Below are 22,321 nucleotides of genomic sequence, written 5' to 3'. Positions count from 1 at the left end.
CACCTCTTTTTCCTGCAGAGGCCTTTCATTTTGGTTTATTGAGACAATCACTGGAAGAGCAAGGAGATGAACGCTGGAATACAGCATGAGGAATACAGTTCATTGATAAAATATGGCAGAAACTGCTTGGCATTTATTTTAGAACTGAGTCAGAATGGAAGATTTTGCTTTTACAAATAGTTTTGCTTTGCTTAGCATCATTTTCTCGATCTCTAAATTTAGGATTTGTGTTGCTTATTTTTGACACAGTAGAGCCAGCCCACATCATTTGTACCATTTACATACTACTTGTAATAATAACTATTTTTGGATGGTTTACATTGCAGAGCCCCCTGCTTGAGCTAGAAGGCCTCCAAGGTCCCTTCCAACTCTTGTTATTCTCTTATTTAAGTTCCCTAACAAACATTAAAACTACAGAAGTTACATTAAAATTTCAGGTACCGGTAATTGAAAGAGCATAGCTGGATTTATTCACTTGGTTATCATAGTTCTGTGAGAAAATTATTAATTTTATGCTTTCCTTTTGCCTATAATTATAAAAATTAGTTTGTGAGGGTGAAAATGGAGCATTATTTTTACCAATCTATATCTGTAGTATGTAGAATTTTGCCCGATGAGTTTATAATTGTGTCAGAGATCATTTATTTCAGCAGAGTCAGAAGGGTAGATATCCTGACATTGTAGACAGTTGCTATTTTTGCTAAATCCACAGCTTTCTTTTTAATTCTTTGTAAGTTGCTTTTTTGAACCTTTTATAATTTAAAAGGAAGTTCTTTTTAATTTCTTCATAAGTTCTTTTTAATTCTTTACAACTTCTGCAATGCATTACCTCACTGTTGGAAATAGTCCTTCAAATACCACGGTCATCTTCCTCGTTCTTTTCCTAAGAAGCTGAGTTTTTATCAACATGTCATTAGATGCTAAAGCCATAAAAACTACTTCCTAACACCTAAGTATAACATGTACAAGCTTTTCATCACATTTGCATTTGTAATAATGCTAGTTTTTTAAATAAGCGAAGGTGTTTATTTAATCAGCACTGTGGTCTAGATAGAAAGTGACATTTAGAAAATTTTGACTCCCTTCTGTTTCACTACCAGCAGCTGAAACGTAGTTTGACTTGCTGGCTTATAAATATACTATATGCAAAAATGTTTTGTATCATATAAAACGCACACACTGAACTAGTTCCTTTTTTCTCAAAATGCAAGGAGGAAAGATTTCTGAATAGTCTTTGATGCTTTGTCTTGCATTATCTGGGAAAAATTACTTGCTGGTGTTACAGGAAGTCTGTTGCATTCACATAAGTTCTTTATTTTCTCAGTATATGTTCTGTGTCCTTGCCAGCTCATTTACGTGTAGTAAAACTCAATATTTTGAAAACAAACATTTTTTTCTAACAGCTGTATACTATGGGAACAATAAACAATGTTTTTGCATTTATAAATATTCTCACTGGGCCCCTGTTGGGTGAGTCCCAAGTCATAAAGAGTATAATTGTGTAAAAGTGGTTGATTAGATTACACACAAATTGGAGTAGGGAACACCAAGATACCTATCAGTCTGATCTTCTAATACAGGTAGTTCTCGACTTACGACTACGATTGAGCCCAAATTTCTGTTGTTAAGTGAACCATTTGTTAAGTGAGTGTTGCCCCATTTTATGACCTTTCTTGCCACAGTTATTAAGTGAATCACTGCAGATGATACATTAGTAACCTGGTTGTTAAGTGAATCTGGCTTCCCCATTGACTTTGCCTTCTATTTAATGAGCATATTCTTTTCTATGATACAATACAGTCAGATTGGTTAAGCCAATTCCTTTTAGAGTATATGTTCATTGTATATAGTAGCTTTAATTTTGTTCTAAATTTAAGTCAGATGACAACTTTACACTTCAGGAATTCAGTAGTGCAAATTGTACTCATGCATTATGGGTTTTTGGAGAATTGATGCTACAGATGTACGGTATGTATAAATTGTGTAAAATAGTTTATATTTCATTAATTAGCTTTTTAATTAGCTTTTTACTGGTTTTAAAATTGTCATATAATTATTGTATTTATTGTTTAATTCTTTTTTAAATTTTCTATTTTATGTTTTTAATTTTCATTGTTGTTCGCCGTCCTGAGTCCTTAGGGAGAAGGGCGGCATACTGTATAAATTTAATAAAATAAAATAAATAAATAAATAAATAATAGTTTTTTATTTACCAGATGATAATTTGTTTTTAGAACAGCTTCCTCTTTGATTTCGCTTCGTTTTTAAGTTCTTACAAGTCAGATAGCATCCAGAAAGATGTAGACTTAAGCAATAGGTAATATCCAGTAAGCATGATTCAGTTGAAACAAGAGCAGACTGATAAACTGGGGCCACATGTCCACCCTCAGCCTCTTGTTTAAGGAAGTTACCCTTGAGTCCTTATTGTTCGTTGGCATCAGTATGTTAACAATAAAATTGGTTTCCCAGATTCAGTCATAACATATGCAGAAATACTGTAATACACACTCAGGCATTCCAGTGAAACAAGAGTCATTAGCAGAAGTCTCTCTAATGTGGCTTATGTGTGGGTGATAAATACGATGAGAAATATCCTGTTAATCTCTCTTTGCCTCTGGTAAAGTTGTTGCAATATAACAAGTATTAGGGTGCTTTGAATTCATTCCTAATATTAGTCAAAATCCCATTTCCTAAGAATAGATTCCAAAATCCCCGGATTTATTAATAGTAGAAAGTCAAATTCAGAAAAGAAAGGTATGATTTTCAGTTCATTTTCCTTTCTAGGTAATGTTGATTTTAATGTGCACTACTGCATAGTTGTTTTCTACTTTGATTTGAAATAGACTATAATAGTTTTTTTTTAATGCCATTTCAAAGGTGTAACTAAGAGCCAGAATGGCTAAATATTTGGCATAGTGTATGTTCTTTTAAATACTTCAGGTACTCTGAGTGTAATCTGGCACAAATAGTTTCTTTACAAGAAGAAAATCAATAGCATTTTTGTATTTAAATTTTCACAATTAACCGTGGGTACCTCAAGGCTGCTATTTCCTTAAAAAAAAGAGTTGCAACACTACTTCATGCCAGATAACAATGGTGGATGATTCTTGAATCACAGAGGCTTAAAATATTATAGTTCTTTGTTTCATGGGAAAGAACATTGAAATGGTGTTTTGGAATCAGATATAACTAGGCTAATTTCTGAAAATGGATAGGATCTATGCCCTGCCTACACCCACACACCCCCTCCCTCCCTCCCCCCCTCTCTCCCCCTCTCTAAAGTAGCAGTTATTTTGTAATTCCAGTTATAATGTCGGTTAATGATAATACTATGAATTGTCCTAAATGCAAGTCCATTATCAATATATATGAATCAGAGGATTGATGGCTTCAGAGGAAATAGGGAAGGCACTAGTATGTCTTATTGAAAGAAAAATATTGATCATGTTTTATAAATGTAAGTGCACAAATAATGTCATTTTGTTTCTTGTAAACCAGTAAATGTAGATATGATTCCATGAATTCTAATTGTGGTAGAACTAGGAGTTGGAATAAGTTATTTATTAATATGTTTAATAGGCCATTTAAAAAGTTACTTTTTACATGTAAACAATGACTTTTTAAAATACCCTAATTTTATTACGATAGTCTAGATTAATATCGGTTAAATCTCAATAGGACATTGCTATTTTGCTGCCTTTTGATTGCATGTTCAAAGATTTCATTAGGGAAGTAATTTACAAAGTTCTCTTTTTAAGCTCAGGATTATGGCAACTTTTCCTCCAGATTACTGTAATTCAGTATTGCCAAAGAAATGCCCAGTCCCCACAAACTGTTGAAAAACAGAGTAGCTAGGAATTCTTGTACACACTGAGTCAGATCTCCATTGTATGAATAGGCAATGACAAAGCGGTGGGCTTTCTGGGAAATGCAGTGGCAAACCATTTTTGGTTTTGTTTTTTTGTTTTTTTTGCTGGAGGATAAGGGGGACGGATGCATGCAAACCTTGTAAAGATTTAACATTTTTCTGTGAAACAAGTGAAATCATCTTCCTGGCACCTGTGGCCAGTTTGCACTTTGGACTGAGAGTTCCTCATAATTAAGAGTTCCTCCTACAATGCTGTTCCGTTTAAGTATTTGAAGGCTTTGTAGTGAGACGGGGAATGGGGCAAACCATTCTGAGACCAGGATGACAAGTGAAGCGGTGGTTTCTGTGTTAGAAATACTTCGATGACATACAGTAATGTAAAAATGACTTAGGGAGAAATTTATTTCCCTTAAGGTCATTTGATTTTTTCCCCCACGTTATAATAGAAAAATATTAGTCAAGCCTGTAAAAATGCTAAAGCTGACTGGCTATCTACAGTTAGATTTGCCTCTTCAAGGTTCGTTGGTAATTTGTTAAATTTTTGCACAGATGCTCATATAAAGAAAAACTTGAAATACATGATAAAATATTAAAATAATAGTTAAAATATTAAAATAATTGTTAAATATAAAACATAATTTGGTAATTTAGAAATTATATGCATTTAATATTAAGAATCCACATTTGCACACAGAAGTTTGCAGCCCTTGATTAGTTTTGTACATCATCCCATGCCATTAAAATTAATTTGTTTTAGCTTTGAAATGTTTTGAGAATCTAACCATTATAGTTTAATCAAGCTAGCCAACTATGGCTTAGCATGTGAGAAGATAGTGATTCAATCCTCCAACAAGAGTAGGTTGTACAACAAGGAATGTGAATGGGGCACTGGTCTATAATTCTGTAAGGTTGCTGCATCTTCCCCTGGGATCACAAAATACTTGAAGAGCAGTTGCATAGTCCTGGGAAAAGTGTGGCTGCTTTAAAAGCCTGCAGAGAGGTAATGTATTTGTGTTTGGAACTGAATCCAATGTGTGGGTTTGTGGTGCTTTTCTATTTAAACAATATAGCCCTGCCACATGTGGCAAATCGGAAAAGATTGCATGTTCTTATTCAGAATTGCATTTATTCTAGAAAGACATCTGGAGTCAATGAAAAGAATTGGCTAAGAGAGCAGTCTACTCACTTAGGAATGAATTTCAAAAGCTAATGGAACATTTTTTATTAATTTGATTGATTTGACTTTTATCCTATTTTTATTCAGGTCAGTCTGATATGTAGAGGTGTATGTGTTTGTATATACATAACTATATATAAAGGGACGTGGTGGCTCAGTGGGTTAGGACGCTGAGCTTGTCGATCAGAAGGTCGGCAGTTTGGCGGGTCGAATCCTGAGTGCCACGTAACAGTGAGCGCCTGTTACTCGTCCCAGCTTCTGCCAACCTAGCAGTTCGAAAGCACGTAAAAATGCAAGTAGAAAAATAGGGACCACTACGGTGGGAAGGTAACAGCGTTCCGTGCGCCTCTGGCGTCTAGTCATGCTGGCCACATGACCACGGAGACGTCCTCGGACAAGCGCTGGCTCTTCGGCTTTGAAACGGAGATGAGCACCGGCCCCTAGAGTCGGAAACGACTAGCACGCATGTGCGGGGGAAACTTTACCTTTTACTTTAACTATATATATGTATAGGTGTATGTGTACAGTATGTATATACATAACTATAACTATATAACTATATATAATGATGGGAAATTAGTAAATATGTAATTACTTAGTTCCCACATGCTAAGTACAGGGTAGGTGCCTGTTCTTTGGCTACAGACTTGTTTCTATTTGTATCAAAAGCCTACCTGTAATATAGGTGAAAGATGGACCTGTAATGCTTAGGGCTTGATTATATCTCCTTCCTCATATATCTGCAGGCTTTAAGAGAAAACCATATACCGTATGTTACTAAGCTAATCTCTTTTTCATATTAGGTCATCATGGCTGCTGTTGGCTCCATTACTCACTTCTGCGGTTCCACAACTGACTCTTCCCACCAATTGCCTTAGCCCTGAGGGAACACATATTTTTCAATGGATCAGAAACTTGGTTCCAGAATTTGGTATTTCTGGCTCCCACATCAAGGTGCTTTCATCCCCAGCTGAATTCTATGAACTTATGAAGGTGATCTCAGTATTTTTCTCTTGCATGTTTTGTCACAGATTTTGTTATACTACATGACAGGAGAATTCAGTGGTTCCATTGTGTTCTAAAAAGTCTTTTCAGGCTTATAGGTTAAAGTAATTTTACCTTATCTTTCCTTGGTGAATAAGTTACTATATTCAACTCTTAAGACTGAAGAAGAAAAAAATCCTTTTGTCAACTAGTGTACGTTTTTGTGAATATAGTGAGACATGAAAAGCTACAGTCCTGTAAGCTCAGTGTTATGCTTATTTTAATGTGTCAGATTCAACTCCTGACACCCCCCAGATAGAAAAATCAGGTAACTGGGCAGAGAAAGACCCTTGCTTAAAAGTATTGAACTACATCTGCCAGCAATATGGGTGCTGCTAACTTTATTTATTTATGTAATGTTTTCATTAAGTTTCAGCCTAAAATGTAAAAAACAACAACAACAAAATAATCCAAAATTTAAATGTTCATTTTTTCCCCTTTTGGTTGTAATACAACCATTCTTTTAAAAAAGTGACTTACGACAGTTTTTCACACTTACGGCTATTGCTGAATTCACATGGTCATGTGATCAAAATTTATATATGACGGATGCAGTGTCCTGGGGTCAGGTGATCATCTTTTGCGACCTTCTGACAAACAATTCCTGTTCCAAAGATCCTATTCCAAGATAAACACCTCTCGGGCCGTTTGCAGACGGTGTTGGCAGGAGGGCAGAGGTCAACCCCGAGGCCCCTTAGTTGTGGGGTGCCCCAGGGGTCGGTCCTCTCTCCCCTCTTGTTCAACATCTATATGAAGCCACTGGGTGAGATCATCCGTGGTTTCGGGGTGAGGTATCATCAATATGCTGATGATACCCAGCTTTTCATCTCTACCCCGAACCAACGCAGTGATGCCCTCGACGTGATGTCCCGCTGCCTGGAAGCGGTACGAATCTGGATGGGGAAGAACAGACTCCAGCTCAACCCGGCCAAGATTGAGTGGCTCTACGTACTAGCATCTCGTTTAGTCCAAGAGGTTCCATCTTTGGTTATGGGAGGAGAGGCATTACCTCCCGTTGATAGGGCGTGCAACTTAGGCGTCCTCCTGGATACACGACTCAGTTTTGAAGATCGTATAGGAGTTGTGGCCAGGGGGGCTTTTGCCCAGGTTCGCCTGGTGCGCCAGTTGCGCCCCTATCTGGACCGAGATGCTCTACGTACGGTCACTCATGCGCTCGTTACCTCCCGTATAGATTACTGCAATGCTCTCTACATGGGGCTGCCCTTGAAGACCACCCGGAGGCTCCAGCTGGTGCAGAATGCGGCCACGTGAGTTGTGATAGGAGTATCCCGATACTCCCATATTACACCCCTCCTGCGTGAGCTGCATTGGTTACCGGTTGCCCTCCGGGTGAGATTTAAGGTGCTGGTTCTTACCTATAAAGCCCTACATGGCCTAGGCCCGGGATATTTGCAGAACCGTCTGCTGCCAGGAACGACTTCCTATCGGCCAGTGTGCTCACACAGGGAGGGCCTCCTCAGGGTGCCGTCGGCTAGACAATGTCGGCTGGTGACCCCCAGGGGGAGGGCCTTCTCTGTGGGGGCGCCTGCCCTGTGGAATCGGCTTCCCCTTGAGCTCTGGATGGCCCCGGATCTCCGGTCCTTACGTCGTGACCTCAAAACATTTCTTTTCCATCAGGCTGACCTGGACTGACGATAGTTTTTTTTAAAAAAAAAATGTTTTAATATTTTATCACTGGGGCTTGTTAGTTTAATCTTTTTTAAACATTTGTATTATTGTGTTTTATTGTTGTTAGCCGCCCTGAGTCCTTCGGGAGATAGGGCGGCATATAAGTCCCAATAATTAACTAACTAACTAGCTAACTAGCTAACTAGCTAGCTAACTAACTAACTAACTAACTAACTAACTAACAAATAAATAAATGCAAAGCTAGATTCACTTAACCATGTTACTAACTTAACAAGTGCAGTGACTCACTTAACAGCTGTGACAAGAAGGATCATAAAATGGGGCAAACTCACCTAACAACTGTCTTGCTTAGCGCCGGAAATTTTGGGTGCAGTTGTCATAACTCAAGAACTATCTCTACTTGGATGCTTCATTTGATAGACTCATTAGCACATCTAAATGTTTTTCTCTTTCAGGGACAGGCAAAGATGGCTAAGCAACGAATTGTTTTAGCTTCCCTGTATCTTGGAACAGGATCTTTGGAACAGGAATTAGTAAGTATCTAAAATGGGAAGGAGGGACTGAAGCCTTTTTACTAAATGGCTAGATAAGAGATGCCTCAGATTTAGTTTTTTTTGTTGGAGGCTTAGGAGCTCTTCTTGCTTCAGAACTCTTAATTCAGAGAGTCACTTACATTTTTTGTATGTGAGTTGTTAATATACCTGTGATAGGAGATACAAACTTGGAATTAGGAAAACACTGATACTTCCCCGCTTGGCAAGTTGAAGTTCTGTGTAAATCTGACATTTGTTTTATTTTATTTTATTTATTTATTTATTTTAATTCCATTTATATCCCGCCCTTCTCCGAAGACTCAGGGCGGCTTACAAGCTTAGCAGTAGCCTTCATTCTATGTATATGCCTGCTTATTAGGGCTTTCACACACACCCCAAGCGGCATTATTACAAAGTCAGCTTAATTGCCCCCAACAATCTGGGTCCTCATTTTACCTACCTCGGAAGGATGGAAGGCTGAGTCAACCTTGAGCCTGGTGGGACGCGAACCTGCACTAATTGCAGGCAGCTGGTGTTACTTAAGGAGGCATTAGCCCTCTGCTCCACCAAGGCTCTTTTAGGCACGCTTCGCTTCCCAACACTTAGGATACTTGAAAGAAAGGAAGGCTGTTTTGTGCATCTTCTGTATGTTTTCTTCTTGTAGGTGGATTGTATTGAAGTAGCTTTGGAAAGCTCATTGAAGGGATGTGGGAGTCCCAATTTTAGAGTGTCCATCCTGTTAGACTTCACAAGAGGATCCCGAGGTAAGTATGTATGTATTCATTAACCAACTCTTTTCACTTAGCTGAGATAGACTTGATGTGGTTGGGAATCTCTGATGTAAGAACTGGGTTTAAATAATTCTGCAGATCAAAGAATTTGGACCTTTGTCTGAAATCAGTGCTCAAAAACTAATTTCAATTCTTCTGTAGATTTCAAGCCCTTTCTGTCTTGGTATCTCTGTAGTTTTGTTTTGCAAACACGAACCATAAAAATCAGAGATTCTTTTAATTTAAAACCCAGGCAAGACATTCCTGGTACTTGTTTTTTTTTTGACTCACTAAAAAGTAAGTCTTGCCTTTTCAAGTCTTCCTATTTTGTTGTGTAGAATAATGTTAATTTCCTTCATCTGTGTATCCTGTTGAGGAGTCTGTGTCTGCCAAATTAGGTGTTTTGGAGCATTCCCCAGCTGAGCCAAATTGATAGGAACCTTATCTTTTCCCCACTTACCTATTATTAGCCTGCTGGTTTTCCTCAGCTCTTTTAGTGCTTGATATAATCAGGAATATTTTCTGTGTTGTTGAGTTTCTTTTTCCTTGTTTCTAATACAAAAAACAGAAAACACATTCAGAACATGTCAAAATCCATGCGTTTTCTTTTCAGTCATGTTTTTATTTGCTCCTTTGAAACCTTCCTTTAGTTTTAATTGTTTTCGTGGCCACCCACTGAGAGTCCATCTGGGCAACAGATCTGATTCTCTCCATTTTCAGAGGTACTGCACTGTTTCTTTGTCTCCTTATTTTGCCTTTGGTTCCACTATGCATTCTTTTTTCTTGGACTTGAAAATACCTCCAACTTGTCTTAATAGTTCTTTATTCATATTGCATCCACTTTAGATCTTGTGCCACTACAACAGCCTCAGTGCCTCTTCTTTTACTAGCTAATTCTCATGCTTCATATTGAGGTTCAGATTCAGATTTGACTCCTCCTTACTGGTGCATCTTCCTCAACAGACCAGTCAGAGACTAGTGCCCTTTTTCCCCCCTCCCAAAAATTCTTCCCTTATGTAGAACAGCTACTGTGAATGACTTCCGATCTCGGCCTCACAGCTACACAACCACCAATCTTGCTGATGACCAATTCTTTGATTTTCTTCTAAGAGATATCTCTACTCCTCTTGCATGACTTGCTGCTGATATTTCCTAAGAATAGAAGTAAGTTCGTGTCTTGAGCAGTTCCCAGAAGACAAGAAGTTCGTGACTCAGGTTTCCCATGCAGAGATCTGTAGTGTGTCAAAGCAACAGTTCAGTGAATGACATTGTGTTGCTGACTGCTTCCAAAAGTATAGTTTTAGTTATAGATAGTAATGAAAGTGTCCTTGATGGAAAAATGCAAGTATTTTGCTGTTATGTGAAATATACAATAAAGGAGGAGTCAGAACCTGCAGCTGAAGGCAGAGAGTTGACTCTGTAAAATAAAGACATGGCTTTAAGGCCTGGACTCTGGAGGAGGTGAAGTTAATATCTTCCTAATTAGGTCCATCTCTGGGAGATCAGAAAAATGCTTAATCATAATCTTAGCTACTATTCTTGATTACTAGAGATGGAAATGAGCCAAAGCATGTATGGCTGGTACAATCATTGTCCACTTAATTCCCTTGTTATTAATCCAGAGCAACTAGACGTGACACAAAATGTCTTCTAACTTGTTTTTCTAGAGAGGTAAATGGTGATTTTTTTTGTCACTCTGCAGCTGATGAACAACCTATTTAGACATTCTATACATAAAAGTTTCCAGCATCTCCTGAACGTTAAGGTTTTCTAATTCTTACAGTGGATTGGAACAGTTATTCTGTATTACTGTAATCCCATCAAATCTGTTTTTCCCCCCCCTAAGGCCAGAAGAATTCTCGAACCATGCTGCTTCCACTCCTGAGGCGATTTCCAGATAAGGTCCGTGTCTCTCTCTTCCACACTCCTAATCTACGTGGTCTTCTCAGACATCTAATTCCTGAGCGTTTTAATGAGACCATCGGGTTGCAGCATATCAAAGTCTATCTCTTTGATGATAATGTGATCTTGAGTGGGTGAGTTCCTCTTTATAAGGAAATAGCATTGGGGCACATGGAAGAATTCTGTGATTTCCAGTAAAGAAGAAAGAAAGAAGGAAATCAATTAAACCAGATCATATTAGAGATCATTCTGCATATTCTGGAATCTGTGTCATAGTTCTGTTCCGCAATTTGCCATTTTTGGACTGTTTCGATGAAGTGATTCTGAGTAAGCATTCTACAATTCATTTGGGTTTAACCGAAGTTTAAATGGGGAAATGTATCAGGAAGGCAATGTCAGTGCTCATGTGTTGATTAATCTTACATGCCTTCCTTTCTATTGTTTTCTCAACTGTAAAATGTGAGTTGAATATGATTTACTTACTATCATTTGCATTCTTAACTGCCACCCTATTTTCTCTCTCCAGAGCCAACTTAAGTGACTCTTACTTCAGCAATCGACAAGACCGTTACGTGTTCCTGCAAGACTCACCAGAGATTGCAGATTTCTTCACTGAGCTAGTAAATGCAGTTGGGGATGTATCTTTACAGTTACAGCAAGATGACACAGTCAAAATTGTAGATGGGATGGTCCATCCTTACAAGGGTATGATGGCCATTCATTCATTCATTCATTCATTCATTTATTTATTTATTTTTATTAAATTTCTATACCGCCCTTCTCCCAAAGGACTCAGGGCGGTTTACAGGGCAATAAAATGCAACATACAAAAGTTAAAAAGAAAATTAAATTAATTGGCCCTAACAATAAATAGTTAAAATGAACTCAAACCCTTAGTCCAGGCTGGCCTGTTCAAACAACCAAGTCTTCAGGTCACGGCGGAAAGAGCGAAGGTTGGGAGCCGTCCGGAGCTCAACAGGCAGTTGATTCCAAAGGGCTGGAGCGCCCACAGAGAACGCTCTCCCCCTGGGGGCCTCAGCCGGCAATCCCTGACCGAGGAGGCCCTCTCTGTGGGAGCGCACAGGACGAAGGGAAGTTGACACTGGCAGCAGGTGCTCACGTAGGTAGTCCGGACCCATGCCATTTAGGGCTTTATAGGTCATCACCAGCACCTTGAATCTTACCCGGAGGGCAACTGGAAGCCAATGCAGCTCGCGGAGCAGAGGTGTAACATGGGAGTATCGGGAAACCCCCATCACAACTCGCTCGGCTGCATTCTGCACCAGTTGAAGCCTCCGAGTGGTCCTCAAGGGCAGCCCCATGTAGAGAGCATTGCAGTAGTCTATCCAAGAGGTCACGAGCGCATGAGTGACTGTACGTAGGGCATCCCGGTCCAGATAGGGCCGCAACTGGCGTACCAGGCGAACCTGGGCAAAAGCCCCCCTGGCCACAGCTCCTATATGGTCTTCCAAACTGAGCTGTGAGTCAAGGAGGACACCCAAGTTGCGAGCACTATCTACGGGGGGTAACACCTCACCCCCCCATAGTTAAAGATGGAATGAACTGAATTTCCCAAGATGCCGGTACGTACAACCACTCAGTCTTGTTGGGATTAAGCTGAAGCTTAATTTATCACTTTATTTTATATATTGCCATAATTTGAGATTTTTGGGAGGTATTTAGCAAGTAATTTATTATATATACAGTTAGTCCTTGACTTCACCACAATTGAGCCCAAAATTTCTTTTGTTAAGTGAGACATTTGTTACGTGAGCAGTTAAGTGAATCACTGCAGTTAATGTTAATAACCTGGTTGTTAAGTGAATCTGGCTTCCCCATTGACTTTGCTTGTCAGAAGGTTGCAAAAACTGATCACATGACCCCGGGACACTGCAACCATCATAAATGCGAACCAGTGGCCAAGCATCTGAATTTTGATCACATGATCATGGGGATGCTACAAAGGTCGTAAGTATGAAAAATGGTTAAGTCACTTTTTTCAGTGCTGTTGTAACTTTGAATGGTCACTACATGAACTGTTGTAAGTCAAGGACACACTCTCTCTCTCTCTCTCTCTCTCTCTGTATATATATGTGTGTGTGTGTGTGTGTGTGTGTGTGTGTGTGTGTGTGCGCGCGCGCACATGCATAAATGTGTGTATATATTTGTACCTTTCAGAATTCAGTTGCGTTTTTTTGCTCCTAACTGAACTTCTGTTGGTGTACTTCCAGATGTTTAGAGGCATGCCTATAGAAGTTAGATGTTGAGAATACAAACATGGTGCTCTCAAATATTTTCAAAGGAAAATAAATACTATCTTTCTGGATAGAGAGGCTCTAGAGAGGAGGAGGATGACAATATAATGTAAGTCAGGGCTTTTCAACCTTTTCACCCATTGTACCACTTTTAGGATATGGCACCAGTACCACCAGTCACCCTGCAAGGTGTCAAAAACTTGATGACCAAAAAAAAAAGGAAAAAAGTGATGAAGTACAGGTAGTCCTTGACTTACAACAGTTTGCTTAGTGACTGTTCGAAGTTACAAAGGCATTGAAAAAAGTGCCCCCCAAGCCACAGTTGAGCAAGACACCTGCCTGCCCATCTGGCGACGCTCTTCCTCCTGTCTAAGGTTTTCCTTGTTGTGAGCATTTCTGTTGAGGATTGGCAGCGGGGGGGGGGGGGGGACTGTTTGTTTTTTATTCCCCCCCTCTGCTGGGTGGTTGCAGCAGGTTTTGGTTACTTCACATGACCCTGAGACACTGTGACCATCATAAATATGAATCAGTTGCCAAGCATCTGAATGTAAATCACCAGACCCTGGAGATGCTGCAACATTCCAGCTAATTGGCACTTCTTCTGGGCTCAGAAGCGCCAGGATCAGCGCCGAGCTCCAGCTGGAGACTGGCGCTGATCCTGGCGCTTCCGCTGAGCCCTGACAGCCCTGCAGCTCCAGCCAATTCTCGCTCAGGCTTGTGTGGTGCTGCCACCGGTTCAGCTCATTCCCCTCCCCCGTTACCACTTTTCTAGGATGGTCGCGTATCACCTGCCAGGTGCCAATGTACCACAGGTGGTACCCGTACCACTGGTTGAAAAGCCCTGATATAAGTTATATGATATAATATAAGTTATATTAATTATGGCTGTAATATATTAATATAATATTTAATTGATATAATCATGATGCTTAAGTATAATTAATATAGAATATGTTTAAAAACTAAGTGTGGTATAAAACTAAAGGAATATTAATACAAGGATACAAAGTAGACACATGAAAACCTAGGCACTTTTAATTATAAGGAAGTAGAGTACCAACAGGTGACCATTTTTCAGTAAAAAGAATGGATAAACTAGACCTTATAAAATTTAGTTAAAATATGTAACTTATTAAATCAAATAAAATTAGTCAACATAATGTCAGAAAAGCCTGTTACTGATATCAATCCAGACTACCTTTAATATGCATTCCAGGTACCAGTATCCTGGATTCATTCATAAGGATCTCTGAAATCACAGCTAGGAAACTTCTGCCAGGCCCAGTAGACCATGTTGATCTTTTATATTCCTAAGGATGGAATCTGAAAGCACCTTTCTGTAAAGTATATGCTGAAAAAATGGAGTTTTGGTTCCTTTTTAATCAGCTTTTAGCTTGATCTCAGGAGAGACCTTTTTCATTGGTGGGGAAATTCTTTTCTAAGAGGGTAGCATTTTTGTTTAGCTAGTAGGAATTTCTTAACTGGGATTACAGATACAATTGCCGATTGATATACTTTAGGGTTGCAACCTTTGAGAGAGGAGGAGCAATGATGGAAGGAATTTATCAACAGGTGGTATTGAATTTTATGATGATGACTAAAAACAGGAGGAACTCTGGATGGCAGACAGGAATAAAAACCACGATATTTTTTTTAAAAAAAACACATTTAAAATAATGTTGAGTCCACAATAAAATTTTGCCTTTGTCTTTTGTAGCCAGGGGCTTTGGCTGAGCTGGCATGGTTCTGTAGATTGTGAGGCTAAAGCTAAAGATTCTAACGATTTCCACGCTGGTAAATAATTTGAGTAACTTTGTGGTGTTTCCTGAATATGAAAAGCAAATAACTCCAAGCGCCGTTGTATAACATGTGCTTTAAAATGTTGCACGAATGCATCACGTGGTGGATGCTATTTGTTGTTCTGTACCAGCCTGCTACCGGCCTTGCAGAAAGGCAACCCCTGTACAAACGGCAGAGGCTGGAATACGTCTGCCAAATTTATTAAACAAACAACAAAACATGAAACAAGATACCGGAGCTTTGATCCTCTATCGGAGCGGTTGCTTTCAGCAAACCAGCCCTCCCCCAAACACTCCCTTTATAAGAGTTCAGGGCGTGGCCTCTCTTTGCCTCCTTCCGAGAAGTCCCACAGCCTTTCTCTGCTTGCTCCTACTTGACTGCCTCCTGCGTCGGGCGTCCTTGAACAGGGCCAGCTGTGGGTCATCTTCATCCACACTGTCGGGCTCACACAGCTGGGTCTCCACCAAGTAAGAGGGGCCTGGCTGGGGGCTCTGCGGAGCCTCCAAGCCATCATCAGCAAGTTCTTCTTCAACACCCCCCTCCTCCCCCTCATCTGAGTCATCCGAGTCATCCGACCCAACTGCCGAACCCACAGGCTGACCCTGAATCACAACATTTGTACTCAACGGAGATTTTTATTTTTTATTTTTTTTGATCTGGGGAATAGCCTTCCTTTGTTACAACCTGGAAAGCTAATCTTTAATACAGAGCATAAGTCACTGGGTGTCGTTTTCCCTTGGGAGGTGTTTTCCAAGCCGTACCAATTGTTCCTTCCCGGCAAGCCAGTTGCTGTGATTCCCAGATCAGGTAACAAAAGCAAATACTCTGGGAGTAGGCAAAGGGGGACTGGACTGTTATGTGGATGAGCATATCCTGAATTAGCCAAATAGGCAGAGAAGAATGTAGCTGACATGCATCTTAGCTGACAGCTCCTTAACCGCTATAAATTCCCATCTCACTAAAATCGCTGGAGTCTTTTTTTTATTTATTTGCACATAGTAAATTATGTTCATTGAATGGAAGAGTTATGTGGCATGAATTGTCACTTTAGTAGTTTTTCCAGTTTGGGGTATTTGTGTAGCTTACATTTTCATTTGTTGGAATGTATCTATTGTGCAATGCCCAGAGTTCCCTTTGGTGAGATGCCAAATTAGATAGACAGACACAGAGAGAGAGAGAGAGAGATAGGGAGAAATAGAGATAGAGAGAGGGGTGGGGGTGGGGTGGGGGTGGGGGATGGGGGTGTCGCTAAGAATTTGGCAAATTGTTAATGTGAAACCTTTGGGAAGAAAAGCCTTTAATCAGGGTATCAGATAGGGGCCACTTTTATTTTCACCAGCTGAAAACCTGTAAATTCAATTAATCACACTCAATCACAAATCCCAGGGTCCATAAGATTTCAGCTTATTCTGTTACCGTCGCTAAGGAAGTCAAGAGTCTCTGCAAGAGATCTAAGAAGGATTGGATAAGGCTAAATTGTTTCACCCATTCCTGATAATCAAAACTTGGGAAATGACTTATGTCAAGGCAGGAAGAAGACACATTCTTCCCAATATGCCCCATATGGCTCAGTGCCTCTGCTTTTCATCTCTAACCTAATTCTTTGGTAAACTAGCACCTAACAGAAGTTAATTGAATTCATTCACAATTCTTTATTTGAGAAACAGATTTCGTTCATCATATCATTCTTATATCCCATTGCCATTATTAACGGATACAATTGAGCCAATCCAACAAGTAAAACCTGTTACAAACACTGAAAGTTTGTGTTGGTGGCTGATCTGGCTCCGTTCTGGGTCGGACTTTATCTGATAGACAAGATCATGTTTTTCCTTAAAGAGCATTAGGGGGTCCTTTGGGCTTAGAGCAGGGGTGTCAAACTCAATTTCATTGAGGGCCGCATCAGCATTGCGGTTGCCCTCAAGGGGCCGGGTGGGTATGGCCAGGCTGGGCGTGGCCTACTGGGTGGGCGTGGCCTACTGGGTGGGCGTGGCTAGAGTGCGTATGGCCTACTGGGTGGGCATGGCCAGCTCTACATCCTTCGCATCAAGGGTGCCTATGGGGGCCTGGGCAGGAGTGGGACAGATCTGAGGGTCTCTGGCAGAGGGAGGGTCTCTGGGCCAGGGCCAAGGCAGTGGGGGCCATTCCCTCACTGTTTCCAGGATGGCTTCGCATGCCGCATGAAACCACTTCGTGGGCCGGATCCGGCCCCCGGGCCTTGTGTTTGACTTAGAGCAACTGGTAGAGGCTACAGCCAGGGGACTTCGACCAGCTCTAGTTGTTATGCCAGTTGTTGGTCTTCCTACACTGGGAGACCCTAACAACATTAACTCATGCTTTATTACTGCTTGCACGTACACTCTACACTGGGCTGTTTTTGAAGATGCTCTGGTTCAAAACACAGTAGCTTGCTTGTCTTTTTGCTATTTTCTTTGCAAATTACGTAGGCCCTTGGAAGTGCATGACTTGTAACATTTGTATAAATAGTGAATAAAATAAAAATTGAAGGTGGGAATGTAAGAAGCTGCATTTACTTTCTTCACCATATTTTTTTTTATTTTCCTGTCTGCTTTATAGGAAATATATGTGCGTTGATTGGTGTGCAAAGGGTCTGAAGAATGTCTTGTTTTTGTACTCTCAAAGAAAATACCATTTCTCCTACTTTGCATCAGTTTCACCTCAATTTATTTTTGCTGGTCACAAGCTAACTTAAATTAGTAAATAATTTGCAACTAATCACTTGTTTTCTAGAGTTTAGGATGTCCATGTTAAGGTGGGTGACTGACGTCCTTTGCTATGTTTTACAGAAGATTATTTGAGAAAGAGGGCCTCCCAATACCATTAGTCATAGCAATAAGCTTTTAATAGCAGGAATAAATAAAATTAAATAATAAGCAGTATTATTTAAAAAGAAAGTGATAAAGAACAAGAAACTGGTAATGGGGGTAGATTTCCAGTTTCATTAATCAGGTCCTGGTCACTAGAATCCTAATATGGGTTGGAAAGATTTATCCTTTTTTCAGTGAGAAGAGATTACTTACAGTTCTACAAGAAGTTGTTCTGTATTTCAATTCAAACTAAAAACATGCAGTTTGCCGACCTAAGATTCTATCTTAATAGTAAATGCAGAAAAATTAGAAGATAAGTCCTTATATTTAGGGGAAAATGCATTAAATCCTTTCTTGTGGCCATCAATGAAATGGTATATATTTGAAAGGATTTCATTTGGATAAAACCTCTTTTGGGAAACATACCTTTTCGTGATTTGGATCAGTGGTTCTTAAACAGCTTGGTCCAATTACTTCTTTCCTGGTTTCAATGTCAGTACCCCTTCCCCAATCCCCACCCTCTGTTGTTTTACACCAGGGTCTTGGAAGGGGCAATTCCAGCTGGACCTTTGGCTCACAAATAGGCAGTTACAAATTGCAGCTACCCCTTTGAGTGTAATTCTTCCTGTTTTAAGTGCCACTGTTTTAGGTTAATTTGACTTCCATAATTCCTGGCCTGCAGGAAGCAACCAGCTACTATTCCGATCTCTTGATAAATTTCATAAAGGTAATGTTATATTTCATTAAATCACACATTTATCTTCTCAGGAGACAAGATGGCCTATTATGAGATGGCAAATAAGAGAGTGATGGAAGTGATCAATTCTGCCAGGATCAAACAAGAACAATTGCACACTCAGACTTCCTATAGCAACTGTATGGAAGGAGAAATCTCATCCCGTGATCCAAAGGCAGTTGGTGATGAGCAATCAGAACCAGATACATGGATTTATCCACTAATACAGATGAAGCCGTTTGGGATTCGGATAGATGAGGCTGTCACGAAGACCCTCCTTACGGAAGCAGAGCAAGGTGCCAGCATATATCTCACCACAGGTTATTTTAACCTCACAAAAACATACGTAGATCTGATTCTAGGCACACGGGCAAAATTCCAGATTCTACTGGCCTCACCGGAGGTGAATGGGTTCTTTGGAGCCAAAGGGGTGGCAGGTGCCATCCCTGCCGCCTATGTTTACATTGAACAACAATTCTTCAGCAAGGTGTGCGGCCTAGGTCAGGAAGAGAGAGTTCAGCTGCAGGAATATACCAGGAGTGGGTGGACTTTCCATGCCAAAGGTGAGACATTCTGGGTAAAGGACTTTCGCTTGTGCTTTGTAGTGGCTGAACATTTTATCAAAGGTTGAGTTGGACTTAATTCTCTTTTAAGCATCTATCTGTATCTGCTCTGAAGAATGTTCCTTGGAGAATTTCCATGCCAGGTCCCTGTCTGGAAACCCAGCTGGATGATTTGATTATGAATTTGTAGATTTAAAAAGGCTAGGAAAAGGCCAGTCATTTAATGTATTTATTGTTAATTTTTTATCCTGTCTTTATTACTTTATAAGTAATTCAAGACAACAAACATACATAACTCCTTCCTCCTTCTGTGTTCCCCAGAACAAAAACAGCCCTTTGAGGTAGGTTATGTGATGCATTTCCAAGATGCCTGTCTTAGGGTAGAGATTAACAAAGGATTTCAAGTAAGAACTTTAAGCCACGGGGATAGATGTAAATACCTTATTGTTCCTGAACTAATGAGGGACAGCAACAGCACTGTGGCATATTGCTGATAATTAGTTTATTCTGATAATTTTATATTTAGGTCAGGAATATGACATATAGGAACCAAACATGAATGAAACGAGAGCAGCAATATTTGTTTGTTTGTTCATTGAATGCATTTAGATACCGCTGCAACTCTCAAGTGTCTTGCATTGAAAAAAATAGCTTAAAATAAATCCAATACAAACGGTAAAAACATGTCAGCAATACAACAAGACAGAGGAAGAAAATAATTTTAAAAAGATGGCCATGTCAAAATCAGAAGTATTTCTCCATATAGGAAAGACAGTAGAAAATAGGAACTATATAGAACTAAATTTGGGAAGAAGATGTATGGGAATTGTTAAATTCATTACTGACTTTGTAATTTGTTTTACTACAATTTCTTCATTTCCTGTTACTGTGATGTGGTCAGTTGGGAAAGCAGGAAATTGTGTTAACCATGTAAGAAAGAAGCAACTGAATGGGATCTAAAGGCCAGTTGGGGCATCTGACAAATAACAACCTGGGTACTGAACTGAATCTGCTAATTTTCCAGTGACATTTAAGAATGATGGATGCCTGAAGGGAAGAATCCTCCCATTAATGAAACAGTCCTGTCTTTCCTGTATTCTGAGAATTTAGGGTGGGAAATCTGAAATCATATCCATTTTGGAAGAAAGACAGTGGATGCCTGCATTTTTACTAGCTTGCCTTGATCTGAAATTTTCTCTGCAAAAGATGTGGTATGTGGAGTGGAATTCAAGGTTAAAACAGGGTGACGTTGTGATATGCCAGGGAGAAGAAATGAATTCCCCAAACATAAATGAAAGTGAAGTGTCCCAGCTGTGATATAGCCACAATTTATGTGGAAACCATAGCATCTCAGAGTCTGTAAACCATTGGAAAAATACAGTACTTTTCATAGCCTTTATTTGAAAGCAACCAAATTTGAATTTCTCAGATTTGGATATTTTGCATTTCCTGTCGCCGAGGTGCCTGGAATTTTCATTCAATTATACACTGTCACATGAAATCCATTGTCTAGCTCTTGGAAGCTAGAAACAATTAGTATTCCCCATGCAGAATCTCCCTTGCAATAGTCCGCTTTTTATTGTACCAAGGACCTCTTTGTCGCTTACTGTATAAATTGGACTAGAGTATTAATCTATTTTATTACCTTGAGCAGATCCCAAAGTTCACGTCCTAACAGGCCGTTGCACTTCAGGGATCTAGGCTTTTATTTGTCTGGGTTTGTGGCGGTTAATCATTATGGGAATGCTGGTATCTTCCCAGCCTCCTTCCTGCAGAGCTTCTGGGAATAGGCTTGGAGGTTGGGTGTGGGGATGGCTGCTGACTAAGCTCTCTTCTCTTAAGAAAACACATTCATGTTCCCACTCAGCCAAAATCAGGAAAAAAAGGGCAAGGGATGGGATCGTGTGGGTAACCGACAGCACTGCTTATGCGTCCTTTTAAGATCTTCCCTGTTGGCATCCTTTCGAATGGGGGTGGGCTTAGAAGGACTGATCTTCTGCATTACTACTGGCAGTGGGCTCCGTCACTGCAAGCCTCTTTAGAGATAGGAGGACCAGGAAAAATAAGAAAATAATTTTGGGAGGAGGACTTTGGTTATTTTCTCAATGCTGTGAAAGGAGGGAGGGTTGGGGGGTCCTCATGAATTCCCCCCCTCCCCCTGGTTTTTTTTCCTCTCTCCAAAGCCTTTGTGACTTTGTCATTTAACTACACATGACATGGCTTTCCTCATTCTATGATTCAATGTTTCTTCCATTGAAAGGAGATGTGAAATACACACCATACTTTGAAAAGCTGCTGATTCTACAGTAGCTCGGGATAATGTCACGGTCACTGACATTATCCTGAGTTACTTTGACCGAGCAATGGCAATTGAAAATAAAGTCTACACGCAAAGCAAAAACATTGCAAGTGCAGTTGCCGTACAGAGTCACAATCCCATGTATTTCTTGGTGCTGCAGATTTGAATGGAAGAAGACTTTCTCACTCTTGATGCATTCCATCTTGTGCTGGCCAGTGTGTTGTTGTGCTGGCTAGAGTTTCTTGATAAGAGGTGTCAACTTAAAAAACTGTAAAGCTCTCTTAATAATTAGGACTACCAAGCATTCATCAGCTTGCCAAACCAAGTTGAGAAAGAGGCAGTAATATCTTTTTCCTTACTGGTTTGGGAAAGTACATTTAAGATTCCTGTCTTGGAATGGCTGTGGAGGGGGAGATGAGATTAGGTGAGGAGGCTTGAGGTAAAGGTTTCAGTTGTAAGCACCTCTTAGGAGAGGCAAGTATGTTCTTGTAGGGAAAAATGGTTTGCTGTCAGTTATGCAACTGGGGGCAAAGTATCCCTTGTGCTGAGGTAAACGTCTACTACAACTGAGTGACAATTGAGACATTCTTTATATTATCCTCCTGGAAAGGTGAGTCATGACGTGAGCAAAATCAGGTTGGCATAGTCCCAATACTAATCGCCTCTTACAGTAGGCAGTCCCCCGGTTTCTGGCTTCCCATCTTCTGCCTGGTCTGTAAGGACGAAAGCAACGCTGGGGTCTTTTCTGTCAGAGTCCAGTAGTGCAGGGCTTTTCAACCTTTTCACCCATTGTACCACTTTTAGGATATGGCAACATCTGAGTACCACCAGTCGCCTAGCAAGGTGTCAAAAACTTGATGACACCCCCCAAAAAGAAAAAAAAAGTGATGAAGTAC

General features: G+C 40.2%; 1 protein-coding gene across 2 annotated transcripts in view; it reads left to right on the top strand.

Annotated features, from left to right (window-relative positions):
* PGS1 (phosphatidylglycerophosphate synthase 1) overlaps positions 1–22,321 on the top strand; it is a 59,618-nt gene that overhangs the window by 14,945 nt on the left and 22,352 nt on the right. For both annotated transcript variants that reach the window (XM_081319929.1, XM_081319928.1), the window contains exons 2-7: positions 5,849–6,038; positions 8,195–8,272; positions 8,937–9,036; positions 10,889–11,078; positions 11,471–11,649; positions 18,596–19,126. In XM_081319929.1, the coding sequence (XP_081176055.1) occupies positions 5,849–6,038; positions 8,195–8,272; positions 8,937–9,036; positions 10,889–11,078; positions 11,471–11,649; positions 18,596–19,126 (1,268 nt within the window). The remainder of the gene's footprint in view (positions 1–5,848; positions 6,039–8,194; positions 8,273–8,936; positions 9,037–10,888; positions 11,079–11,470; positions 11,650–18,595; positions 19,127–22,321) is intronic.

This window comes from Vipera berus (assembly GCF_964194415.1).
Source record: "Vipera berus genome assembly, chromosome: 2".
NCBI lineage: Eukaryota > Metazoa > Chordata > Lepidosauria > Squamata > Viperidae > Vipera > Vipera berus.
Note: the sequence above shows the minus strand (reverse complement) of the source record. Positions and strands in the feature narration are given on the sequence as shown.